At 35.9% G+C, this 23,395-nt stretch overlaps 1 protein-coding gene and 2 pseudogenes across 2 annotated transcripts; all 3 read right to left on the reverse strand.

Annotated features, from left to right (window-relative positions):
- Positions 1-528: 528 nt before the first annotated feature.
- On the reverse strand, positions 529-11,203 carry LOC112710743 (pentatricopeptide repeat-containing protein At3g09040, mitochondrial-like). Of its 2 annotated transcripts, XM_072202797.1 has the most exons (8): positions 10,866-11,199; positions 9,440-9,749; positions 4,411-7,424; positions 2,812-3,569; positions 2,098-2,219; positions 1,716-1,961; positions 1,161-1,583; positions 529-842 (listed from the first exon to the last, which is right to left on the reverse strand). In XM_072202797.1, exons 3-4 carry the CDS (start codon positions 7,364-7,366, stop codon positions 3,556-3,558), a joined length of 2,970 nt encoding a protein of 989 aa, XP_072058898.1. In that variant the 5' UTR covers positions 7,367-7,424; positions 9,440-9,749; positions 10,866-11,199; the 3' UTR covers positions 529-842; positions 1,161-1,583; positions 1,716-1,961; positions 2,098-2,219; positions 2,812-3,555. The 2 variants fall into 2 exon arrangements, with proteins under 2 accessions (XP_072058898.1, XP_072058897.1); XM_072202796.1 differs by lacking the exon at positions 2,812-3,569 and having other exon boundaries at positions 1,161-1,507; positions 9,440-11,203.
- A 770-nt stretch (positions 11,204-11,973) lies between these two features.
- LOC114924417 (ABC transporter C family member 2-like) lies at positions 11,974-13,399 on the reverse strand (annotated as a pseudogene).
- Positions 13,400-13,406: 7 nt separating this feature from the next.
- On the reverse strand, positions 13,407-20,458 carry LOC112709037 (ABC transporter C family member 2-like; annotated as a pseudogene).
- Positions 20,459-23,395: the final 2,937 nt, after the last annotated feature.

Consider the following 23,395-nt stretch of genomic DNA (forward strand, 5'->3'; position numbering starts at 1 on the left):
TTTTATTTTGTATTATTAGGAAATAATAAGGTAAGTTATACAACACTAGCGATTAACAAATTTTAAGATGATAAGGTTCTTCTAAAAATTGAAATACACATTGGGTCTAAAAGCAAGAGACTCTTTTTCGTCTTTCATTCCATGCAAGACATTTGAGTATAATTGCTTGATTGGCGAGGATTTGTGATTTTGAAAGATGCTTGGAATAGTTGAATATAACAGTACTAGTGGAAGTTTTTGGCATAACATGATCAAAAAAGGAAATTTTTCTCAAATAAAAAAATTAGTAGAATAAATAAAAAAAAACATTTAATCAGTACTGAATTTATAATTTTCATTGTATCTAAATCTTATTATCTTGATTTAAGAATAATTAACATTTTATTTTCTCACTTCGTTTTAGAGAATTTTTTCCAAAATCCAAACACAAGTATTCAAGACCTAAAAGATTTTTTTTTTCTCCCTAATATATTTTGGGCAATAAAAATTACATTACAAATGATAAGGGAAATTGGGTTAATTGCTGGATTAAGATCAAAATGAAACTTATTGCATTTTCGAACTCATGTCTCATGGCTGAGTGATGGAGCTACATTGCCAAAAATAGAGTTAGCACAACCTTGGGTATGTGAGTCAGTTGGTGGGACTGTGGCACATGTTATATTCCCTGCAATTCACAATAATTGTTTGTCCAAATGAACAATTATTTTGAAGCAGAGGTAATATATAACAGTGCAGCTTTGGCTACATATCAACTTGATCAAAGTTAATTGATCTATCATCAAAACCAAAGTCTGATTGATGAAGCCTGCTCCTGGCCAGTCTGCTCATCATTGCAAGACCTACAAAAACGAAAAAGACATGCAATTACATCATCTACACAGTGAGAAGCTTACACTTCATCTCCAACCACATTGAAAATCCTGAGATTCTTTAATCTTAGAAATTTAAGCTCATTTAGCTCTGATACCATATCTTCCAGGGTTTCCTCTAACTTAGAAATATTTGAGACAACATATATAGGAGAAAAAAAGGAAAGAAAAAGGAGAGGGAGGATAATGCATTCATGGACAAAAAATGAAGTGGTCTCAGAATTTAACCTTTCAAAAATTTCATTGCAAGGGAAGGCTATGTAAAAGATGGCACAAAGTTATACATACCTTCAATCATCTTGTAGAGTGATGACCACCAACTGTCTGAGGATATTTGGTATTGGTCTAAAGATTCCTCGATTTCTCTATCAATCTATCATGCTTCCTTTCCAGAACCCCCTGCAAAGTTATCACAGCATCCCTTGTTTTCTTGAGTATGCTATTCTCTTCTTCCACTTCCAATCTTTTCAGGTCATTCTGTGATGAGGTGAGACTGACGGCAAGGGCAAATTGAGCTGCAACAGCCCAGTGAGACGAAGCAAGCCATTTTTTCTGGCCATCATTATGCTTACTCTCTTCCCTATCTGACTTACTCCCGAATGCTAAGCTGCGTAGATATTGGGCATTTGCGGCTCCTGTAATTTGCACCATCTTAGAGAACGAACTGCCTTCATTTGATAGCAGTTCTTCAGGGGTATCATATTCAAGAACCTTTAAACGTAAGAAGCTAGCATCAGTATTATTTTATGTTGTATAATTACCATTAGTATTACTTACATTAGTGCCAAAGGATAACCATATTATAAGATTTAACCAGCAGTACCATATAAATACAGTGCTTACCTTATCACCATCAAGCAAAAGAATCCGATCACAGTCTATGATTGTGTTAAGATGATGAGCAATGATGATCATGGTGCATGATTTAAATTCCTCTGGAATTGTTTTCTGTATGAGGGCATCTGTTCTAACATCTACTGCTGCAGTGGCTTCGTCAAGTACTAATATCTTTGATCTACGCAATAATGCCCGAGAAAGACTCAACAGTTGCCTCTGCCCAACACTGAAGTTCTTGCCTGCCTCAGAGACCTAAACAAAGTACATTTTCATAAATATTATATTGCTTTCAATAAAACATCACTTATTGACCATTGTAAAAATACTCAGCAATAGAAATGGTTCCTCACAAAAAAAGCCACTGTCTAATCAAGAAATCATAATTTACCTCAGCATCCAGCCCCAAAGAATTCCTCCAAATGACATCCTTCAAATGTGCCCTCTCCAGAGCCTCCCAGAGGTCAGCATCATTGTGTTCATTAAAAGGGTCAAGATTAAACCTTACAGTTCCTATAAAAAATTAAATTAAGCTTAATATAAATACAATTACATTAATTCAAAGATTAATATGCTTCACAATTTACAGAGTAAAAATTATAAAAATCAACAACACAATCATATATCTAGCAAAGCAAAACATCACTTACTATTGCTTTCCAGTTTTGACATCACAAGTATTCCAATCTTCACTCAAGTAGATCAACGAATTTCTTAACTTTCATGTTAACATATTTATCCTTATTTTCTCATTCGTTTTTTTCCCTTACTGTATTTTATAAAAATCAAATTATCAATAACCTTTAATATGTGGCTCTAAAAGGAGTTAGAATTCCCTTCCTGCCAAAACAGATCTCTTAGCTTTAAAAAATTCAAGATCTACAGTCCATTTTACCATAAGTAATAATAATAATAATAATAATAATAATAATAATAATAATAATAATAATAATAATAATAAAAGAAACAAGTCCATTCTTACAACATTATTGTTCAACATACTCTTCCCTCTGGTCAGTTGGTAACTTGGAAAACAAAAGAACAGAATCCCAGCCTAAGTTGCCAATATGAAAATACGATGGAAAATATTATATCTTAAATATACCTGAAAACAAAACAGGGGACTGTGGTATAATGCCAAGAACTTTACACAAATCAGACAGCCCAAATTTTGCAATATCACAATCATCAATTAATATTCTTCCTCTTTCCAATTCCACAATTCAAAATAAAGCATTAAGCATGCTAGATTTTCCAGCTCCTGTCCTTCCTACAATGCCAACCTTATGGCTTGGAAAAATTGTGAAATTCAAGCCATGAAGGACAGGAGGAAGTTCAGGCCTGTATCGAAGTACAACATCCTCAAATCTGATTGACCCAGATGAGGGCCAGTCTGGAGGGGGGCGACTATCCTCAATGATGGATGGTGCCTCTGAAGGCAAATCTATATAAGTGGCAACACCCTCAACAGCATTTAGACTATTCTCAGCCAAACTAGCAAGCCTGAGCACACCAGTAAGCAAACTGGTAATGTTCAAAGCATAACTAAGTACTAAACCCATGGTGGATGCAAATTCCTGCTGGTTCTCGGCCCTCCCATTCTGCATTACCGCAAAGGCTGCAGTAAACCATATCATGAGACCTCCCAGCGTTTCTAATCGAATTGCAAGCCATCGATTTCCACTCATGTTCACCAGAGTGAATCGTATGTTGTTTGTTCATCGACTTTCCATTGATATCATCCATGCGGTCATAAGCTTTGTAAGCACAAATTGTTGATAGGCCATTAAGTACTTCTCCAAATTGTGCATAAACAGGGGATCTACTAATTGAATCTAAGCGCTTTACTTCACGGGCGGTGCTCTATATAAATGAATAAAATGATGCTCACATGAGTTGCTCAAATTCAATTTCACAAACAGAATAATAAATTCTACTACTGAAATTTGTGAAAAACAAGAAAAAAAATCAAACAATTAGTGATAAACTACTAAAAATATTTTCGTGGTTAACAGTCCTAATCTAGAAATTATTTCAACTCGCATAAGTCAGAATTTGGGTGCATTAAACCAATCATCCATATCAAAATTGCGTAAGGTACAAATGCTGGTTTAGTAACAGTCATCCATGGCAAAGCAATAGCAATAATAATAATAATAATAATAATAATAATAATAATAATTGCAAAAGGTACAAATGGTTTATGATATAAAAGGTAATTAGACCAAACTGCTTCATAGTTATTGATGATGGATACTAAAAACTATATGTCAACTTCAGCTTATCAGCATTACACAAAAGTTGACCATCTTAAGTCAAGAAAAATATAGATAGGAATAAAATTAGAGGAGCTTAATCCATGTAACGTGAGGGTTTACATTTTATTTTTTAAGTTCTAACCAGAAACTTATATTCAAACACATGAATATGCATGACAAATTGACAACAAACAGTTCATAAGTAATGCAAATAACAATATAATGCTTTCCATTTGCCAGAAAGCAGTAAGAATGGAATATATGTACGATTTGTTCTTTGTCAGAATGCAAATCTGAGTTGATTGCTTGATTTCCTATTACTGTGAAAAATTAAATTTAACCAACAAGCAAAATTCTATCATCCTGGAATCTGTTGTCTCTCATGAGTGCTGTCAAATGCTTCAAAGAATGTGAAATTTCAGCATCATTAGGATGTGATATATCACCTGCAACAAATGAGTTTGTCTTTTGTCCTACAACAATCCAGCTACACCCAGGCATCTTTTGGATTTCTTTTTGTATCATAGTTCTCCTCAAAGATCTAGCTTCATTCCAATGTCCTGATGCAGCATACATATTAGAAAGCAATACATATGGGGAAGAATTGTCAGGTTCTAACTTAATAAGGTTCTTAGCTGCTCGCTCTCCCCTTATGTCATCGCCATGAATTCGGCAAGCTCCCAATAAATTGGCCCAAATCATAGCATTCGGTTCAACATTTAGTTTGTCGATGAACTCTTCAGCTTCTTTGAGATTACCCCAACGACCAAGAAGATCCACAATGCAAGCATAGTGATCAGCCCTGGGTTCAATGCCATAACAGTTCACCATGAAATAAAAAATTTGACGGCCCTCGAAAACCCACCCTGCATGGCTGCAAGCAGTGAGCACTCCGAGGAATGTGACATCATCTGGTGTAACACATGCGTGAGCCATCTCATTGAAGACCTTCAGAGCGCTTTCTGCATGACCATTTTTTGCAAATCCAACTATCATTGAGTTCCAAGAAATCACATCCTTTTTAGTACCCATTTCTTCAAAAACTTGCACAGCACTTTTTACATCCCCACATTTAGCATACATGTCTATGAGTGCACTGCTGGTTAACTCATCCAAGTCAAAACCAGTATGGAATATTAGAGAATGTATCTCTTTCCCATCTTGCAATGCCGATAAGAGAGCACAAGCTCGAAGAACTGAAACAAATGTTGCTTGGTCAGGGAAGATACTGTTGTCCCGAATTTCTCGGTATGAATTTATGGCCTCGTAACAGCAATCATTTTGAGTATAACCAGAAATTAAAGCAGTCCACATAACAATGCTTTTAAGGTTCAAAAACTCTGAGAAAAGTAAGTTGGCATCTGCAATCCTTTGTGAGTCCATATACATGCCCAACAAAGAGGTACCTAAGAACTCACTACCACATAAAAGACCCCTCTTAACTATAGCACAGTGGATCTGCAACCCAAGATTTACCTGAGAACCCTTACAAGCATCTATCAGGCTTGCAAATGTAATTTCAGATGGCTTGAGCCCCAATGCCAGCATCTCACTAAAAAGATTAATAGCTTCTTTTATATTTTTCAGAGCATATCCTGAAATCAGAGCATTCATGGATACCACACTCCATTCAGGCATTCTAGAATAGATTTTTCGTGCATCTTCAATGGAGCAGCATTTAGAATACATGTCAATAAGAGAACTTCCAACAAAAAGGTTTGTTTCTAATCCCAACTTAACTGCCAGGCAATGGAACTGCAATCCTGCTTCTAATAGCTTAACATTTCCACAAGCGCTAAGTATGCTTGCCAAAGCTACTTCATCAGGTACTATGCCATGTAACCTCATTCTGTTGAACATTTTGAAAGCATCAGTTTCCTCTTCTTCCTGCACGTATCCAACAATAATGGCATTCCAAGAAATGTTATCTCGGGTTTTCATGCGCTCAAATTGTTTCCTAGCTTCCTTCAAATCCCCAGCCTTGGCATACATATCTACCAATGCATTGTTCACAAATAAATTGTTTGCAAAACTTCTCTTGATAACAACTGAATGCACCTGACGACCAATTTCTAAGCTTTCAAAACAAGCACATGAACTCAAAATGCTAGTGAAGGTAAATTCGTCCGGTTCAATGGTACGTCGTGTCATATTAAGGAATAGCTCCACTACATGATTGAAATAACCATTCTGTGCATAAACTCCCAGCATGGCATTCCAAGTGACCATATTTTTCTCAGACATGACATCAAATACTTGCTTTGCAGCATCTAACATTTCGCACTTCCCATACATACTGATCAAAGAACTTCCCACATATATACTAGAACCCAAACCTTGTTTGATAGCCTCTCCATGGACTAGTAACCCATAATCCAACGCAGCTAAGCTGGCAATCGCACTAAGAACACTTGCCAGCGTGGACCTTGAGGACTTTATACCACACTTCCTCATTTCGAGAAAGAACTCAATGGCCTCCTTATGATGGCCCCTCTTAGCATGACCAGAGATCATCGCATTCCATGCCACAACATTGCTAGTGTGCATGTCTCGGAACAATTTACAGGCATCATCCAGCTTACCCAAATTCACAAGAGCATTGAGAACAGTCACAAAAACCACCTGGTCAGGAGAGCAGCCAGCTATCTGCATTTTGTCAAACACCTGGAGGGCGTCCTGCGGCAGCCTGGCTCGAACATAACCAGAAATCAAAGCCGTCCAAGAAACAGTGTCCAAGTGGACTGCGGCGTCAAATATGGCGCTAGCATGGCGGAGAAAGCCGCATTTGGCATAGAGATCGATAAGAGCACCCTGGCAGAACGGATTGGACTCAAAACCTACCTTGATCACGCATGAGTGAAGCAGCGTGCCGAATTCAACATTCCTGAGCTTTGAACAAACAGAGAGAGCTATAGCGAGCGTGAATTGGTCAGGCAACTGGCCAAAACGCATCATAGAAACGAAACAACGGAGTGCATTTTGGAATAACCCCTGCCTTGAGTACATGGAAATGATAGAATTATAAGCGGATAAATGTCTTTGACGGGGATGGAGCTGGTGGAAGAGCCTCTGAGCGAAAGGGACATTGCCAGCAGTGGCGTAGAGATCGATGGTGGCACTTGCGAGGAAGCCATCAGAGGAAATGTCGTGTTTGATGGCGTGTGCATGAACAACTTTGGCCATTTCCCCGTCGCCGTGGTTGGGAATATTGTCGAACACATGGTAGTCGTGATGGTGATGGGGATTAGTTTTAGTTTGTTGTAAGCGGAAGCAAATGCGGAGAAGGTCGTCGTAGACTTGTGAGATGGAAGGAGGAGAAGGGGAAGGGCAGTGCTGAATGGTGAGTGAATAAGGTCTTAAGAATAAGAAACCTTGGACTTGAGGTGCAATTGCAAGACGCATTGACAAACAAACAAAACCACCTTGTTAATGCTTCTATTGCATAGATGCGTATTGCGTGCTGTGAAAATGAAAGAAAGGAGTTGGGTAAGGGTCCTATTTAAAGAAAACAGTTAGCGGCTAATCACATTTTAGTCCATATAAAATGTTGTATCACTAATTCACTATATGTTAATCTTATTATTTTAAAAGACTTAAATCATAACGCAAAAGACAAATTTTATAATCTTCCATAAGGACTAAAGTAATAACATTAAAAGATAAACTATGTAACTATTTCAAATTAATAGGTTAGGTAATGACAACAATTTTAAGGACGGTGACACTTACGTTTCAGTAGAATCTTTTTAAGGAGTATCAAAAAAGGATGGTACTAAAATAATTACGATAGAAGTAAAGTTAATCCCCTATTTTATAGGCGCCAATGCAATTAGAACAATAATTTAGGCTTTAAAAAACATATTGGAAATGTGCATCTAATAGCTTCAAAGTTCCACCAGACAACTTAAGCTTTAATTACAAAAAATAACTTCAAACCTAAAGGTCAAAGAACTGAAAGAAGGAAGCTACTTCAAATGCAATTAGACCAAAAACTATAAAAAGCTTATAAAATTGATTCATATTCAGTCTTTCCAAGTTCCACTTAAAATAAAAACACAAAAATACTCAAAAAAAAGGGGGGGCATAGTGATTATTCCTATTTCCAAATGCAATTATTAGATAATGTAACCCTATTACAAGTACTCTATAAAATTTTCAATTGAGTCATTACCATGCTTAGGTAATAATAATAGTTTTGTCCATAGTTATCAGAACCGAACCGGCAATCAACCCGGTCATATGACTGGGTCACCGAATCACTGGTTCAACCGGTGGGTTACTGATTCACCCAGTTGACCCGGTCATAATTAAAAAATATAAAATTATATAAATACAATTAAAATTATGTATTAAAATTTAAAATGTAAGTCTTTACAAACATAATAATAATAATCAAATATTAATTTTGTTCATATTTATGTCTGAATCTCTATAGACAAATAAAAGAAGAAATGCTATTCCAACAGAAGTTTTGTTCATATTTATGCCTAAATCTCTTTAGAAATACTACATAACCTATATACTCCTTCAGTTGTGGACTTGTGGCCACCTAGAGAGATAAAAACAGCTAATAATGTTATATATACTGAAAAGAAAAAAAAATTAATACTCCATCTTGAAAATGGCCTAACTAAAAATAAAGAGTACAAAAACACCTCGTTCAAAGATAAGACTTTAGAGACCATTTAAGATATAATGATGTATACTACAAACTACAAACTACAAAGTGAAATTACACCAACAGACATGTTCAAAATGATCCAGCATTTATATTAATTTATTACCAATAAATCTATAAGGAACCTAAAGAAAGATAACAAATTTGTAGAAGATCCTTACTAAACTGAATGTCCGAGAATTAACAAGTAAATGATCCCAAAACTACACCCAAGATGAACTATCAACCCCTAATGCAGCATAAAATCACAATCCAGTTCAAAACAGATCCAATTACAAGAAATACACACTTCAAACAGGTAAGCAACAATTCTACACCAAAAATCCAAAGGCATAGTTTGAACTTAATAGGATCGGATCAGATCTAATGATCTCAAATCAAACTACAGACAAAACAAATACAAAGTTTTGACTCGAAACCAGAATTTATAATCGGGAAAATACTATTAAAGAAAATATATGGAAGCAACAAACAGCATTTAATTTGATTTCCATTTTAGCATTCAGCAACAAACATTACAAAACAGCAACAAGTAATCCCTAATCACACTAAACCTGAAATCAATAAAGCTAACGTAGCATAATCCCTAATTACAAAATAGCAACAAGTAATCTCTAATCCCTAATCCCTAATCCATTTTTAGCAGCAGCAAGAAAATTTCAAAAAAAATTTTAGGAATTAAAAAAAGAGCAGCAGCACAAAATCAATTATTTGATTTTCATTAATCCATTCACAAATCAGCAAACAGAGCATAAAAGGAAGAGAAGAACCGAAGAAGTGAAAGCAATGGCACTAACCTTCGACGGAGACACGGACGGCAACCGGTGAAACGACGGCGAGCTGCTCCAAGCCTCGAACAGAGAAGCCAGGGAGGACGGGGACAGCGGGAAGAAGGACGCCGAGCTACAAGAGAGGGCCTGGGCTACAAGAGAGGACGCGGAGGCGCTGACAGCATGGATGGCGGCGGCACTACGGCAGAACCGTTGCAGGGAGAACCTAGGGTTTGGTTGGGTGATTTTGAACTTTGCTGGGTTGGTTGGTTGTGAATGAGCTGATCAAGGTTCTGAGAACCGAACCGGTTATCGAACCGCTTTAGCTACTGGTTCACTGGTTCATAGGTTCAACCGGTTCGAGCGTGATTGAACCGAAAAACCGTTTTATAATAAAATAATAAATAAACACATTAAAATATAATTATAGTCTAATTAAACTTTAAAATATCATTCAAATTAAAAACACTACATAAACTCGAATGTTATAATCTCATTCAAATACAAATTCAAAAGTCAAAAAACAAAACAACCAATCAAACATAACATGGCAAATCAAAATGATCCAAGTTTGTCATCAATCATCAAAATCCTCCATAACTTGCTGCAGATAAATCCAATCATAAACACCATTACCAAATGAAAAGCATAACATAACAGAACCAAAAATCAACAAACAAATCCATTAAAAACAGGTTTCCACTTTGGAGGTCGCAGGTTTCCACTTTGTACCCTAAACATCAATTATCTCACATCAACCAAAATTAATTTGAGGGAAAACGTCACAGTTCAATGTTATGACTTATGAGTTTACCAAGAACTAACATAAATTTAAAATCGGCAACAACAGCAGAACAAATTATTTATCAGTTATGAGTTATCACAAATTTCAGATTCAAAACACAAATCACTAATCAAGTAATCAGAGACATTCAAAATCACAAATCACTCATTCAGACTTCAGAGAGACAGAGACATTCAAATTCAATAATCCAAGTACTCCACAGAAATCCAAAAATGGTTTTTTCCAATTACAATCTACAATATCACAACCCACTCCAACCCAATAATCTCAAGTTCACAAAAAACAACATCCAAAATTATTCAAAATTATTCACAATTATTCAACAAACAACAAAATTCAGTTCAGTAAAAGAAAGATCAGTTCAGTAAACAACAATTATTAAACAAAGTTCACAGTTCAGTTCACACTTCACAGAGCTTCACAACCTTCACACTTCACAGTTCAGTATCACTATATCAGATTATCAGTATATCAGACTTCAGTGACTTCAGTTCACAGAGCCTCATAGATTCAAACAATTATTAAATCATACTCATTAGGGAGACAGAGACATGCAACAGTTATTCAATCAAACAATCATTGTAACGAGGGACAGAGACAAGGAGCAGAGTGACCAAGACGCCTTCAGTTCACAGTTCAAAAAATTACCTGGAAGCTCGAAGACGCCTTCAACAGAGCATGCAAGAGGGAGCACCTTTGAGCCGAGTGACCAACAGAGCTAGGGTGGCTGCGCGACGGAGGCTTCGACGTTTCCCAGGGAGGCTGCGCGATGGAAGGGGAGGAACGACGGCTGCTGCGCGATTAAGTGGCTGTTCGAACGATCGACGGCGGTGGCTCGACGCGGTGGCTCGACGGAGGTATGGACGACCGGACGACGAGCTCGATGAGAACCCGTGAGAGAGTCAGAGAGGCGTTCCCAGTTCTCACTTCACTTCTGAAGCTCGATGAGAAGGAGGGGGATTCACTCACTCATTCAGGATCCAATTAGGGATTTGGTTACAGATTTAGGGTTCTAGAGGCTGAAACGGCAACGTTTTGCTGCCCAGCCAAGAAACCGACCGAATCACGGTTCGATTCGACCGACCGGTCAGTTTAATTCCGATTTTCAGATTTTACGATTTTACTGTTTAGTTGAAGTGTTTTTTTGTCCGGTTCATGATTCAACCGGTTTTGCTGTTTACGGTTTTGTATTTTATTTGGGCTGATTGTTGTTTATGTTCGAATAATTAACGTTTCAATCTTGGATAAATTTAAAAAATAATCCATTCTTCAAAGACTAATTTATCTATAAACTCATTCTTTTATTTTATTTTATTTTGTATTATTAGGAAATAATAAGGTAAGTTACACAACACTAGCGTTTAACAAATTTTAACATGATATGGTTCTTCTAAAAATGGAAATATAAAGGTAATTTTCACATACTGGGTCTAAAAGCAAGAGACTCTTTTTCGTCTTTCATTCCATGCAAGACATTTGAGTATAATTGCTTGATTGGCGAGGATTTGTGATTTTGAAAGATGCTTGGAATAGTTGAATATAACAGTACTAGTGGAAGTTTTTGGCATAACATGATCAAAAAAGGAAATTTTTCTCAAATAAAAAAATTAGTAGAATAAATAAAAAAAACATTTAATCAGTACTGAATTTATAATTTTCATTGTATCTAAATCTTATTATCTTGATTTAAGAATAATTAACATTTTATTTTCTCACTTCGTTTTAGAGAATTTTTTCCAAAATCCAAACACAAGTATTCAAGACCTAAAAGATTTTTTTTTTCTCCCTAATATATTTTGGGCAATAAAAATTACATTACAAATGATAAGGGAAATTGGGTTAATTGCTGGATTAAGATCAAAATGAAACTTATTGCATTTTCGAACTCATGTCTCATGGCTGAGTGATGGAGCTACATTGCCAAAAATAGAGTTAGCACAACCTTGGGTATGTGAGTCAGTTGGTGGGACTGTGGCACATGTTATATTCCCTGCAATTCACAATAATTGTTTGTCCAAATGAACAATTATTTTGAAGCAGAGGTAATATATAACAGTGCAGCTTTGGCTACATATCAACTTGATCAAAGTTAATTGATCTATCATCAAAACCAAAGTCTGATTGATGAAGCCTGCTCCTGGCCAGTCTGCTCATCATTGCAAGACCTACAAAAACGAAAAAGACATGCAATTACATCATCTACACAGTGAGAAGCTTACACTTCATCTCCAACCACATTGAAAATCCTGAGATTCTTTAATCTTAGAAATTTAAGCTCATTTAGCTCTGATACCATATCTTCCAGGGTTTCCTCTAACTTAGAAATATTTGAGACAACATATATAGGAGAAAAAAAGGAAAGAAAAAGGAGAGGGAGGATAATGCATTCATGGACAAAAAATGAAGTGGTCTCAGAATTTAACCTTTCAAAAATTTCATTGCAAGGGAAGGCTATGTAAAAGATGGCACAAAGTTATACATACCTTCAATCATCTTGTAGAGTGATGACCACCAACTGTCTGAGGATATTTGGTATTGGTCTAAAGATTCCTCGATTTCTCTATCAATCTATCATGCTTCCTTTCCAGAACCCCCTGCAAAGTTATCACAGCATCCCTTGTTTTCTTGAGTATGCTATTCTCTTCTTCCACTTCCAATCTTTTCAGGTCATTCTGTGATGAGGTGAGACTGACGGCAAGGGCAAATTGAGCTGCAGCAGCCCAGTGAGACGAAGCAAGCCATTTTTTCTGGCCATCATTATGCTTACTCTCTTCCCTATCTGACTTATTCCCGAATGCTAAGCTGCGTAGATATTGGGCATTTGCGGCTCCTGTACTTTGCACCATCTTAGAGAACGAACTGCCTTCATTTGATAGCAGTTCTTCAGGGGTATCATACTCAAGAACCTTTAAACATAAGAAGCTAGCATCAGTATTATTTTATGTTGTATAATTAGCATTAATATTACTTAAATTAGTGCCAAAGGATAACCATATTATAAGATTTAACCAGCAGTACCATTTAAATACAGTGCTTACCTTACCACCATCAAGCAAAAGAATCCGATCACAGTCTATGATGGTGTTAAGACGATGAGCAATGATGATCATGGTGCACGATTTAAATTCCTCTCAAATTGTTTTCTGTATGAGGGCATCTGTTCTAACATCTACTGCTGCAGTGGCTTCGTCAAGTACTAATATCTTTGATCTCTGCCCAGAAACATATTGACAAATGGGGCACATTACGATCAATGTCACCTAAATCCTTTGCAAACCTGTTGATTACTCTTCCAAGTGGATTTGTATGAAAAAAAAAACCATAGGAGCTCGTAATATGGAGTGAAGCATGGCTTCATGCAACCTTCTGGCTGCATATAGACCTGATATGATCAACCAATGATCAACCAATAAGAATTTGTTAAAGTCACCATAACCTGAAAGGGAAAATAATGAGAAAAATACCAAATTATCATATTCCACAGATGTAATTCAGTAGGAATGCAGGCATTTAGAGTAATATGGATTCTCATGGGACAAAAAGCAGACACTGCACTGGTACAGATGTGACAGAAAATGAATGAGAACTTATGCAAAAGGAATAATTACACCATATTCTTCAGTCATGTTACAACAGAGCTATACCTGAGCAAATGATAGAGCTGCATATATCAGATTATAAAATCCAGGATCATAGCCCACTGAAGCACTCTGATCAGTCCAATGGCTCAACCATGTGCTACTTGAAATTCGTAACACCTCTGTTAAGAAATAGCATCCAAAGAGTATTACAACCACCCAAAGAACTCCTAATGCAGTCTTGTATCTGAAAGGACAACAATAAGATTCAACATAGTATAATAAAAAGGAGGAGCAAATGGGGAAAAAAGACCAAGAAAACAGGATCACTACATAAAATTTGCAAAATAATACACTTTTCAATAGATTTCCATCAGGATTATGCATAAGCAGAGCATGGCAGTGGGGAGAAAGAAGCATATTCACAATGTAAATGTTTGTGCATGTGCATAAGCACATCTAATAATTTGACGGGGTATCAAAAGGAGACACCCAGTTGTTTGTAAATGATTACAAACCACTAAATTGCAATCAATACAAAACTATTTGCATGAATCATGTTACCTTGCTAAAACTTTCATACTGACAACACCTGTTTCCTGTTCTTCCAGTTTAATAAGGACAGATTTTCCTTCTTTTGCCTTACTACCACTCTCTGCAGTATCATCAAGTTCTCCATTGGCCAGCTGTTTTGAAGAGGACTTCGGATCAGCAGTTTCAGTATCTACCTTTTCTTCTTCATACTCCTCCATCTTTCCAGCATTTTCCATAAGCTTTTGGAACAATGGCCCCTGGTTAGAGAGCTCCTCAAATGTTCCCTCCTCTTTCACAGTACCTTCATGGATCAAAATGATTCCATCCACCTGTGAAAGGAAATGCAGTTGATTTGTAACAAGAACTCGGGTCTTCCCTCTCAATTCTCCCTTGATGCATTTATCAAAAACCTGAAGTGACATGCAGTGGAAAATACTACACAACGTTAAGATAATAAATGGAACCCAGTTTACAGTCAGCAATAAACGGGGGATCAATTGCATACAGTACCCAACAACTATCAGAACATGGTCAGCAACTATTTCGCTATTAGAAAGTATGATCAAAGGTACTAAGATTAGGCATTGCAAGCCTTTTGCGACTTGGATAGTTTAGGTGTGCCTCTTCCATGAGGCAATGTTTTTTTCTACCTTAGCAGCATTGTTGTCTTTTTCTCTCTCCGTTTTCTTTATTGTTGGAGGCACATGCCTAGCATACCTTTAGTTACAATTGGAGGAATTTTAAGAAGGATTTAGAGAATCAGTGGACTAAGTTAAAAGGCAATACTGAAGCATGTCAATCACATGCATCATTCATAATGTGTTACTTTGCAAAGTACAAACATGTATATGTTAATATGTACCACATCTTGTGTATAGAAAACATCCCTGTTAATAACAGCGGGTATGTAAAGTAGAATCACTCAGCATAACCTGTTTAGCGACATGCGCATCTAGAGCACTAAGGGTATCATCAAAAATGTACACTCGGATTTGGAGTAAACAGCTCTAGCCATGGATACTCTTTGCTTTTGACCACCACTGATGTTCACACCTCTTTCTCCAATTTTGGTAAGATCACCACCCTAGTCATTGATAGGAATGTTAGAGAAAGGACAAGCAAATGCCACCAACTTTTAACAAAGAATTTGACACATTATATTCCACTTAAATGCAATAAGTAGTGCATATACTCACAGGCAGTAACTCAAGGTCATGTCGTAGTTCAGTCACATCTATTGCCCTTTCATATCTTATTGGGTCAAAGGCAGAACCAAATAAAACATTATCCCGCACCTGCAGAAATAACTTTTATAAGCCACATATCATATCATAATGGCATGCTAACAGCCTTGAACCTTGTTACCCTTACCAAAACCATAAAATCAATTCATAACTAGTAAGAAAATTTTCGCGACTTTAAATTTTTTCAGACTTCATTAATTTTATATTTTTTGAATTGGAACACAAATTATTCCACGTGCATCAGAAAAGTGAGAGCCCTGTCCAAATCATCTTGCTGTCGCTGGATTTTAAGATTACACGAAATTATCATAAAGATAGCAAGATCTCTTGGATAAGCTCTCCAATGTCTCCTCCCAACAACTTACACAAAAGATAGCTTGAAATAAACTTGAAAAATATATTATCTGTCCATAATTCTTTTTTAACCTAATTCATATGCAAACCATAATTCCAAATTAAAAGGTTATAGTAGCAGCAATGAGAAAAGTTATACTGCTTGTGGAAGTGGTCATTTGTAATGCATCTGAAGAAACAGTTGTATGAGTCAATTATCAGCTGAGCATACCAATAGCAATAGATATATATGTTCTGTTAAAAAAATTAAGAATTATTAAGCATGTTCATCACTATACGTGATTATGAATACTATTAACTTACAGTTGCATTAAAAATCCAAGAGACTTGGGGTACATAGCAACTGTCCCTCTCATAACAACAGTTGAACCTACAACTGCAGGAAGTTCTCCAAGCATTGCAGATACTAGTGATGTTTTCCCTTCTCCTGTACTTCCAAGTTCCAACAACTGCAACTAGGCTACTAACAGGTATATCCAAGTTTATGTTTGCCAATGTAGGCCTTTCTGCCTGAATAAAGAAAACAAAAGATTTAGAGCTACCGGGAAGATATATAATACGAGTACAATAATATCATACAATTCATTTCAATTCTGGCCATAGAAGATAAAAATTGCAACAGCAAAAACGTAATGATGAACAGATGTCCTTTGTGCAAGTCAACTATGCAGAATGATGAAATATGCAAGCATAAAATGACAAGACCATGGACCTTGGAATCCCAGGAGAAGTTTCCGTTTTTGATTGAGATGGCTGGTAATCCTGGCTCAAGCGGTGGATTTGGTAAAAAGTATTCTCTCTTCTGCTAAGAGCAAATCCTCCAAACGCTTCAATGATACATTTGCATTAACCGCCTTAAAACAAAAGAAAAATCAGTCTTCAATCAGCAACAATAATACTAAACAAGTTTCCACCCGCTTTGGCCATTATAAACTAGAGAAACTAACACTCTTTCTGCTATTTTAGAAGAAACAAAACAACAATAAGTATTTAATAGAAAAGCAAACACTAATAGAGGATATTACAAGAATGAAGGGTGCATTATGTCATTATCCTGCTGGTAAATCAACAAAACAAAAGAAAATTACAATGGAGAATAACCTGAGTTATAATATTAGGAAGCATGAAAAGAGGAAACTGAAGCACAGCAAACAGAGAAAGTGATGTAAAAGCTCTTGCGGGTGTCAAATTCCCTCCAAGTAAGGTGAACATTCCAAATGAAATCACAGTTACAAAAACTGGAACATTATTCAGTATGAATCCATTTAACTGCCAAAAAAGAAAAATTACAACAAAAACAGCTGGAGTCAGTAAGAACATGAGAAAAAGTTGTAACATTGGATTTACGTTTTCCATGCTCAACACTTGAATTTCAAGAAAAACTCAAACAGTGCAAAGCTAGCAAATATCAGAAATAAAGCATTTTCTTTTGTTCATGATGATTGGACATAATATGATTTAAATAAAATTGTGACCACATTCATGAAGCAGCTATCTAGTTTCTGACAGGTATTTAGAAAGGTCAGTCTACAAAAGTGCATCATGAGGTCAGTTGAATTCTACTATGTTTATGACAGCCATTACCAGTGAACTTAAGTGTCTACTAGTAGTAGTATTGTACTTGATCTAAATTAGAAAGTATAACATTGATAGATTTGGCTAGAGTTAAATCTATCCTTTTACTTTCAATATCTTAATACAGTGCAGGCCACCATTCGTTCTATTATACTATCTTAATGGATGCACATGAATGCAATACAGACATGAATTTCGTAGGGGGAGCCAAGATAAATAAGCTGAAGTCCAAAAAATGATTGGAGCATGAATATTAAATATTGGCTTTGTGTCATACCGCTCCAAGTAATGATGCTTTTCGAAACCATGATAATTCATCCTCTCGGACATTCTGAACTTTAGACTGGAAACTACTCTCCCATGCATAACATCTAAGCCATGTCAGAAAAGACAACAACAGAATGGTTAGAACTTGATATTTAACTAAATTTAGAAAAAAAATTATTAAAAAATAAAGTTATATCCATTACCACCTCAGTGCATTAATGCAAAGAGACTAGAGAATAAAAGATATGCAGAGAGGAAGTGCATTTTAACTAACAGATTCAAAGCAGTGTAGGGGTAAAACAAACTAGAGAAATCAGGTGAACTCCTGTACCTGTAATGGAAACATAAGGACTAGCATCAAAGCGCCCAAAAGGGAAGCAACTCCTAGTTGTTGATAAAGAAGAACCATGGCAATGGTAATGCGGAACGGAGCTGACCACAGAGTATGAAGTGACTGGCATATTTGCTGTTTGGGTAAAAAAAAAATCTAGACGTTAATTGCAAAACAGTAGTATTAAAACATCAAACATATTCAGAGAATGTTTGTGGCACAAGAATATAGAAAATGCATAAACCCTGGAATTAAGCTACAGTAGTACAGTGACTAAATAATCTTGAGTCTGTCCCTTGCCACCCAATTTAAAATAGCATTTAACCTTAAATAATTGGATTTTAGGTACAAACGAAGAAACTTTTATTCAAGAGGGCATGTTACTGTTATCAAATCCAGTATTGGTCCCATATTAATAACTTTCAAGTAGTTCTTTGACACCTTTAAGCAGCAACTACATGAACAGCAAGCAAACAATAGAAGAAAACCATGCCTGAAGTGCTTCGGCATCAGTAGTCATCACATTGGTTATTTTTCCAGATGCAAATTGCTTTCGAGCTTCATGGGTAAGCCTTAATGATTTGCGAAATACAGTAGCTACCTATAACGAAGAAAATAAAAGGGAAAAATTGAATAACAAACTCAGTATTTTGAGTGTGATTGAGTGACCAATGAATTCTACTTGTTTGAGCATGTAAGACATTCTGTTCCAAGCCTATTGGGATTTCACTTATAAAATCATCGTTGGCAACTAACTTTATGAGTTAAGCTTTTAGCTCAAGCAATTCTTTGACAACCTACTAGGTGGGAATTAAAGATGTAAGACACAAAGAAACGAAACAATAATAAAATTACCAGTGTTGATCTTAGCCGGAATCCAACACGCATGACATTCTGAAAATATTGAGCTTCACATAACACCCCAAAGACCTATCAAACAGAAATTCAGATAGGAAAGAATCCTAATTAGTAAAATCTACATATGTTTTAAATTATTTGCCCCAGTTTATTCAAAAACGGATGGCATCTTCAATGTTTATCAACAATCCAACTATGCAGAGCAATTAGAAAAGGGGTACAAGAAATACATTCAAATTTAAATCGTTGAATATGAAGCAACCTGCGGTATCATTAATCAGAGAAAATTAAGAATACAACATTATCATCTACAATTTAATCAGATTTTGTATCATACCACTCCAACAAATATTGAGAAGGCAAAAACGTATCCAATCCAGGCTGGATCACCATTTTGCATAGACTGCAGGCAATTAATAGGACACATCAAGTGATAGAGAATTGTTAGAACAAAATAATAATGAAGAATTTGTTAGAGCACTATAACTTGTACTAGAGGTGGTTAACCAGTGATTTCAGTAAAACAGTAACTGACCTCTAGCAGCTGATTCAATATTAGTGGGCCCAAAAACTGGGAGAGATCATTTCCAATCTACATATTGTAAACAGATTAACAAAGATATTAAAATTGACAATGCATTTTGACGTACAGCAAAGTTTAACACATGTAAATATTGAAAGCGACCAAATGAAATGATTATATCCACAGAAGAAATAGAACATTACCTTCCAAAATCCTCCCCACCAAAACCTGTAAAGCACAAGAAAACCGAAGCACAAAGATATATGAACGCATAAACACAAATGAGATACATGAACAAAAATAAACAAAATCGGGGAAAAAAAAAAGAAGCAAAGAACATTCAGTTATATATTGTACAATAAGTGGTTTCATCATCACGAACTAATTTTACTACACAGAAGAAGATAGAGGAGTCTAAGTTTGTCGGCCAAGATTAACTTATCAGTGCCAAGCACCATTTTACTTCAATATCTGCCCTCTCATTATGAGCCATTATTGATGGTCTCAACTCTCAACTTATGCAAGTGATCATAAAGTAACACCAAAAACCATTGTCTATCTTCTACACTCTATCATGTTCAACACAAATCGGTCATACCTCCCACCAAGGCTTGCATTCTATGCTCTTAAAAGCCAAGGTTTCGACCTCCGAGATTCTTCTACCCAACATCTCTGGAACCTACAGAATCAAGAGGCACTATAAAGCAAACATGAAATACAACAATTAATGCCAAAAGAAAGCTTAAGTAAAGCGAAAACTCATACTTTTCATTCAGCGTCTCAGTCCGATCCCATGTATCTAACTTCCATATATCTTTCACTGTAAGGGGTCTTTCTGAACTTATCCGTATATCAAAAGAAGGATTAAAATCTAGAACATACTCATCCCAAACAGCGGCAATTAATAAGAACACAACGGCATTTAATAAGAACAGAGCGGCAATTAATAAGAACACAGCGGCAGGGGACGATCCAGATTAGCAAAGAAGGAATTCAGCATCAATAGCAAGTATAGAGCAGCAATAACAACTTAAATTCATACATTAAAGCAAGAATAAAGCAACAACAAAATTGTCATCGCTGCAACACAGTGCAGAAATTGCTCATATCAAATAACAGACCTCAGCAAGAACAAAGCAACATAAACACTATGCAACATCAAGAATCCAGTTTCAAACAAAGAAAATTTTCCATTCCCAAACACCAGCAGCAATCACAATTAACAGACCTAAATCAACTATCCAGTCCAGATTCTCCAACACCCTAATAACTAAACATGCATCTCTAACTAATCTAATTTAACAAAAATTAAACTAATTAATCAATCCTAACTTAACAATCAAAGGAAATTAACTAAAGAAACCAGAACAAAATGGAAACAGGGGTCGAACCTGGGAGAAGCAGAAACAGAAATGGAACTGGACAGGGAAGGAAAGTGGGGCGAAGCAATGCCGGCCCAGAGGCGGCGGGTCAATCAGTGGTGCAGCGGTGGTGCTCAGAAACAGAAGCGGCGTTGGTGCTCGGTAGCGCAGCGTTGAGAAACAGGGGTTGCCCCTGTTGTTCCCTCGAACAGAATAAGGGAAATGGAAATGATGTGAGGGAAATGTGGTGGAAGGGGAAGGGATGTGGTGAAAGGTGGTGGTGGGTGGAGGGGACGCCGGCGGCTACGGTGATGCCGCGGCGGTTGTGACGGCAGAGGGGTGTGAGAAGGGATGAGAGGGAGAGAAAGAAGGAAGGAAACGGGGTGCGGGTGGCGGCACTTGGTGGTCGCCGGTGGTTGTGGTGGTGGAGGTTGAGCGACCATGAATTTGATCTAAAAATTGCGGATATAGATCCAAATCGCAAGATTATTGAATCGGATTGTAGATTTTATGTTAGTATCCGCATATTTGATCCGCATTATTAGTGGATCCGCAAAAATAAATAAATAGTTAGGTAAATTTTTTTATGTTTTATTTTTTAATAATTATCATATATGTTGCATGATTTTATTTTTATTATTTAAAAAAATATATTTAATAATATTTTAAGAGTATGCATGTTTAAAATAATAAAAAAATAGTATTTTATTAATATTTTTTAAATAAAATTATACTTTTAAAAATATTTATATATTTTGCGAATATATTTAAGATTTGATATGCAAATGTGCGGATTGGATCGAATCGGATCCAAGTTTAAAAATTGCGAATATTAGATTTGATAATTTTAATGAGGATCGAATCGAGATGTATCCGATCCGATCCGATTTGCGTTCACCCTTATGCGAAGAGATAGGACTCGCACTAAAAGGGGATTTTGAGTTTTTGTAACCGTACGCACACACCAGAAATTATGCGTACGCACCGATGGATGAAATGTGACTTGTGCATACACACCGTGGTTCATGCGTACGCACAGACGAGCAAATTGGCAATTGTACATATGCACATGCTGTGAGTAGAAGGCGTGTATGAGAGTGTGCGTACGCACCACACAGAGTAATTTTTTTTCAAACAGAATTTAATCCAACATTTTAATATGTATATAAACAAGAAATTAATAAAAATATGCAACTATTCACATTAACTTTTAAAATTACCCAAAATTTTATTTTTCAAATCAAAATTATTGGACTATTTAAAACACTTTTAATATGCATAAACAAAAATCAACCAAAACTATTTCAACCATTCAAAAACTTTCAAAATTTTAAACACGCAATTCATGCCAAAAAGGCAATTTAAAACAAAATTATTAACTATTCACATTGTGTATTTTAAAATAAAAATTTATTAAGACAAGCTAACAACCAAAAGACATATTTACAAGAATGCAATAAAGGAGGAAAGTTGGAAAGTTTTACCATGGTGGGATGTCTCCCACTAAACATTTCTATTTAGAGTCCTTAAATTGGACTTATTGAGAAGCTCTCATCAGGGAGGCTTGTGTTTCAATTCTTCTTTAAATTTTCACCATGGCTTTTAGATTCCAAAACTTGTGCACCCAATCTTCTTGTGAATTCTCTTCATTCCATTTAGGTGACAAACATGCAGAACTCTCAATTCCTATAACATAATAACAACCAAATTCATAGTTCAATGGGTGAGAATTCATAAGAGGAAATGAATTGAAAACAAAACATAATAAGAACAAGTAAAATAAACTCTTAAAACTAGCGAAAAGAAGCAATCAATCAAAAACAAACTATTCACATATTAACAATAGCCAACAATGTAACACCATTGTAAATCCCCGACAACAGCACCAAAAACTTGATGATGACCTAAAGTGGGTTAGAAACTTTTCTCAAAATAGAACTGGCGTTGCAAGTATAGTCCAAACCCAACAATTGACCATCAATCAAAGTTTAAATTAAAGTTTTGTCACAATTCAAATCAAAATAATCGGGAGTTTTAAATCTCGGGTCGTTCTCCCTAAAAATTGCAATTAAGTGCGTAGTTATTGACTATGAGGAAAGAAGGGGTTTTGATGGCAATTGACGAGAAAATTAAAAGGACAAGAAAGTAAATAAAGCATGCAAGAGAATTAAAACTCAAAGCAAGTAAAGCAATAAAAATGGAATTTAACTGACAAAAAGAAACTCTTGGCAAGGGTTGGGAATTTAAGATTCTATCCTAATCATAGACCACAAACATGGTAATTATGTAGAATTAATCTCAATTAGTCGATCCTAACATCGAGAATTAGTCAAAAGGGCATAATTGATCTCAATCCACAAGTCCTAATCAACTCACTAATTAACTTAGTGAAAGACTAGTATTAGTGGAAACCAAATCAACTAACAATCATAACACAATGTAGAATGGATATCCATAATTCAAGTTCACCTAATTACCCAATTCCACGCCAAAAATGTGAAAAACTATACAAAAACTATAAGAGACATTTTATCAAACACCTAACATATATAA

Source organism: Arachis hypogaea, chromosome 9, assembly GCF_003086295.3.
Source record: "Arachis hypogaea cultivar Tifrunner chromosome 9, arahy.Tifrunner.gnm2.J5K5, whole genome shotgun sequence".
NCBI classification, from domain to species: domain Eukaryota; kingdom Viridiplantae; phylum Streptophyta; class Magnoliopsida; order Fabales; family Fabaceae; genus Arachis; species Arachis hypogaea.

Excerpts from the sequence above, each read along its gene's own strand:
- LOC112710743 (XM_072202796.1), bottom strand. The coding sequence starts at position 7,366 with ATGCGTCTTGCAATTGCACCTCAAGTCCAAGGTTTCTTATTCTTAAGA. Across the intron at positions 1,962-2,097 it reads CTTTGGGGCTGGATGCTGAG|GTCTCTGAGGCAGGCAAGAA; the intron begins GTAAATTATGAT and ends TACTTTGTTTAG. Across the intron at positions 1,508-1,715 it reads TTTTGCTTGATGGTGATAAG|GAGCCGCAAATGCCCAATAT; the intron begins GTAAGCACTGTA and ends TGCAAATTACAG.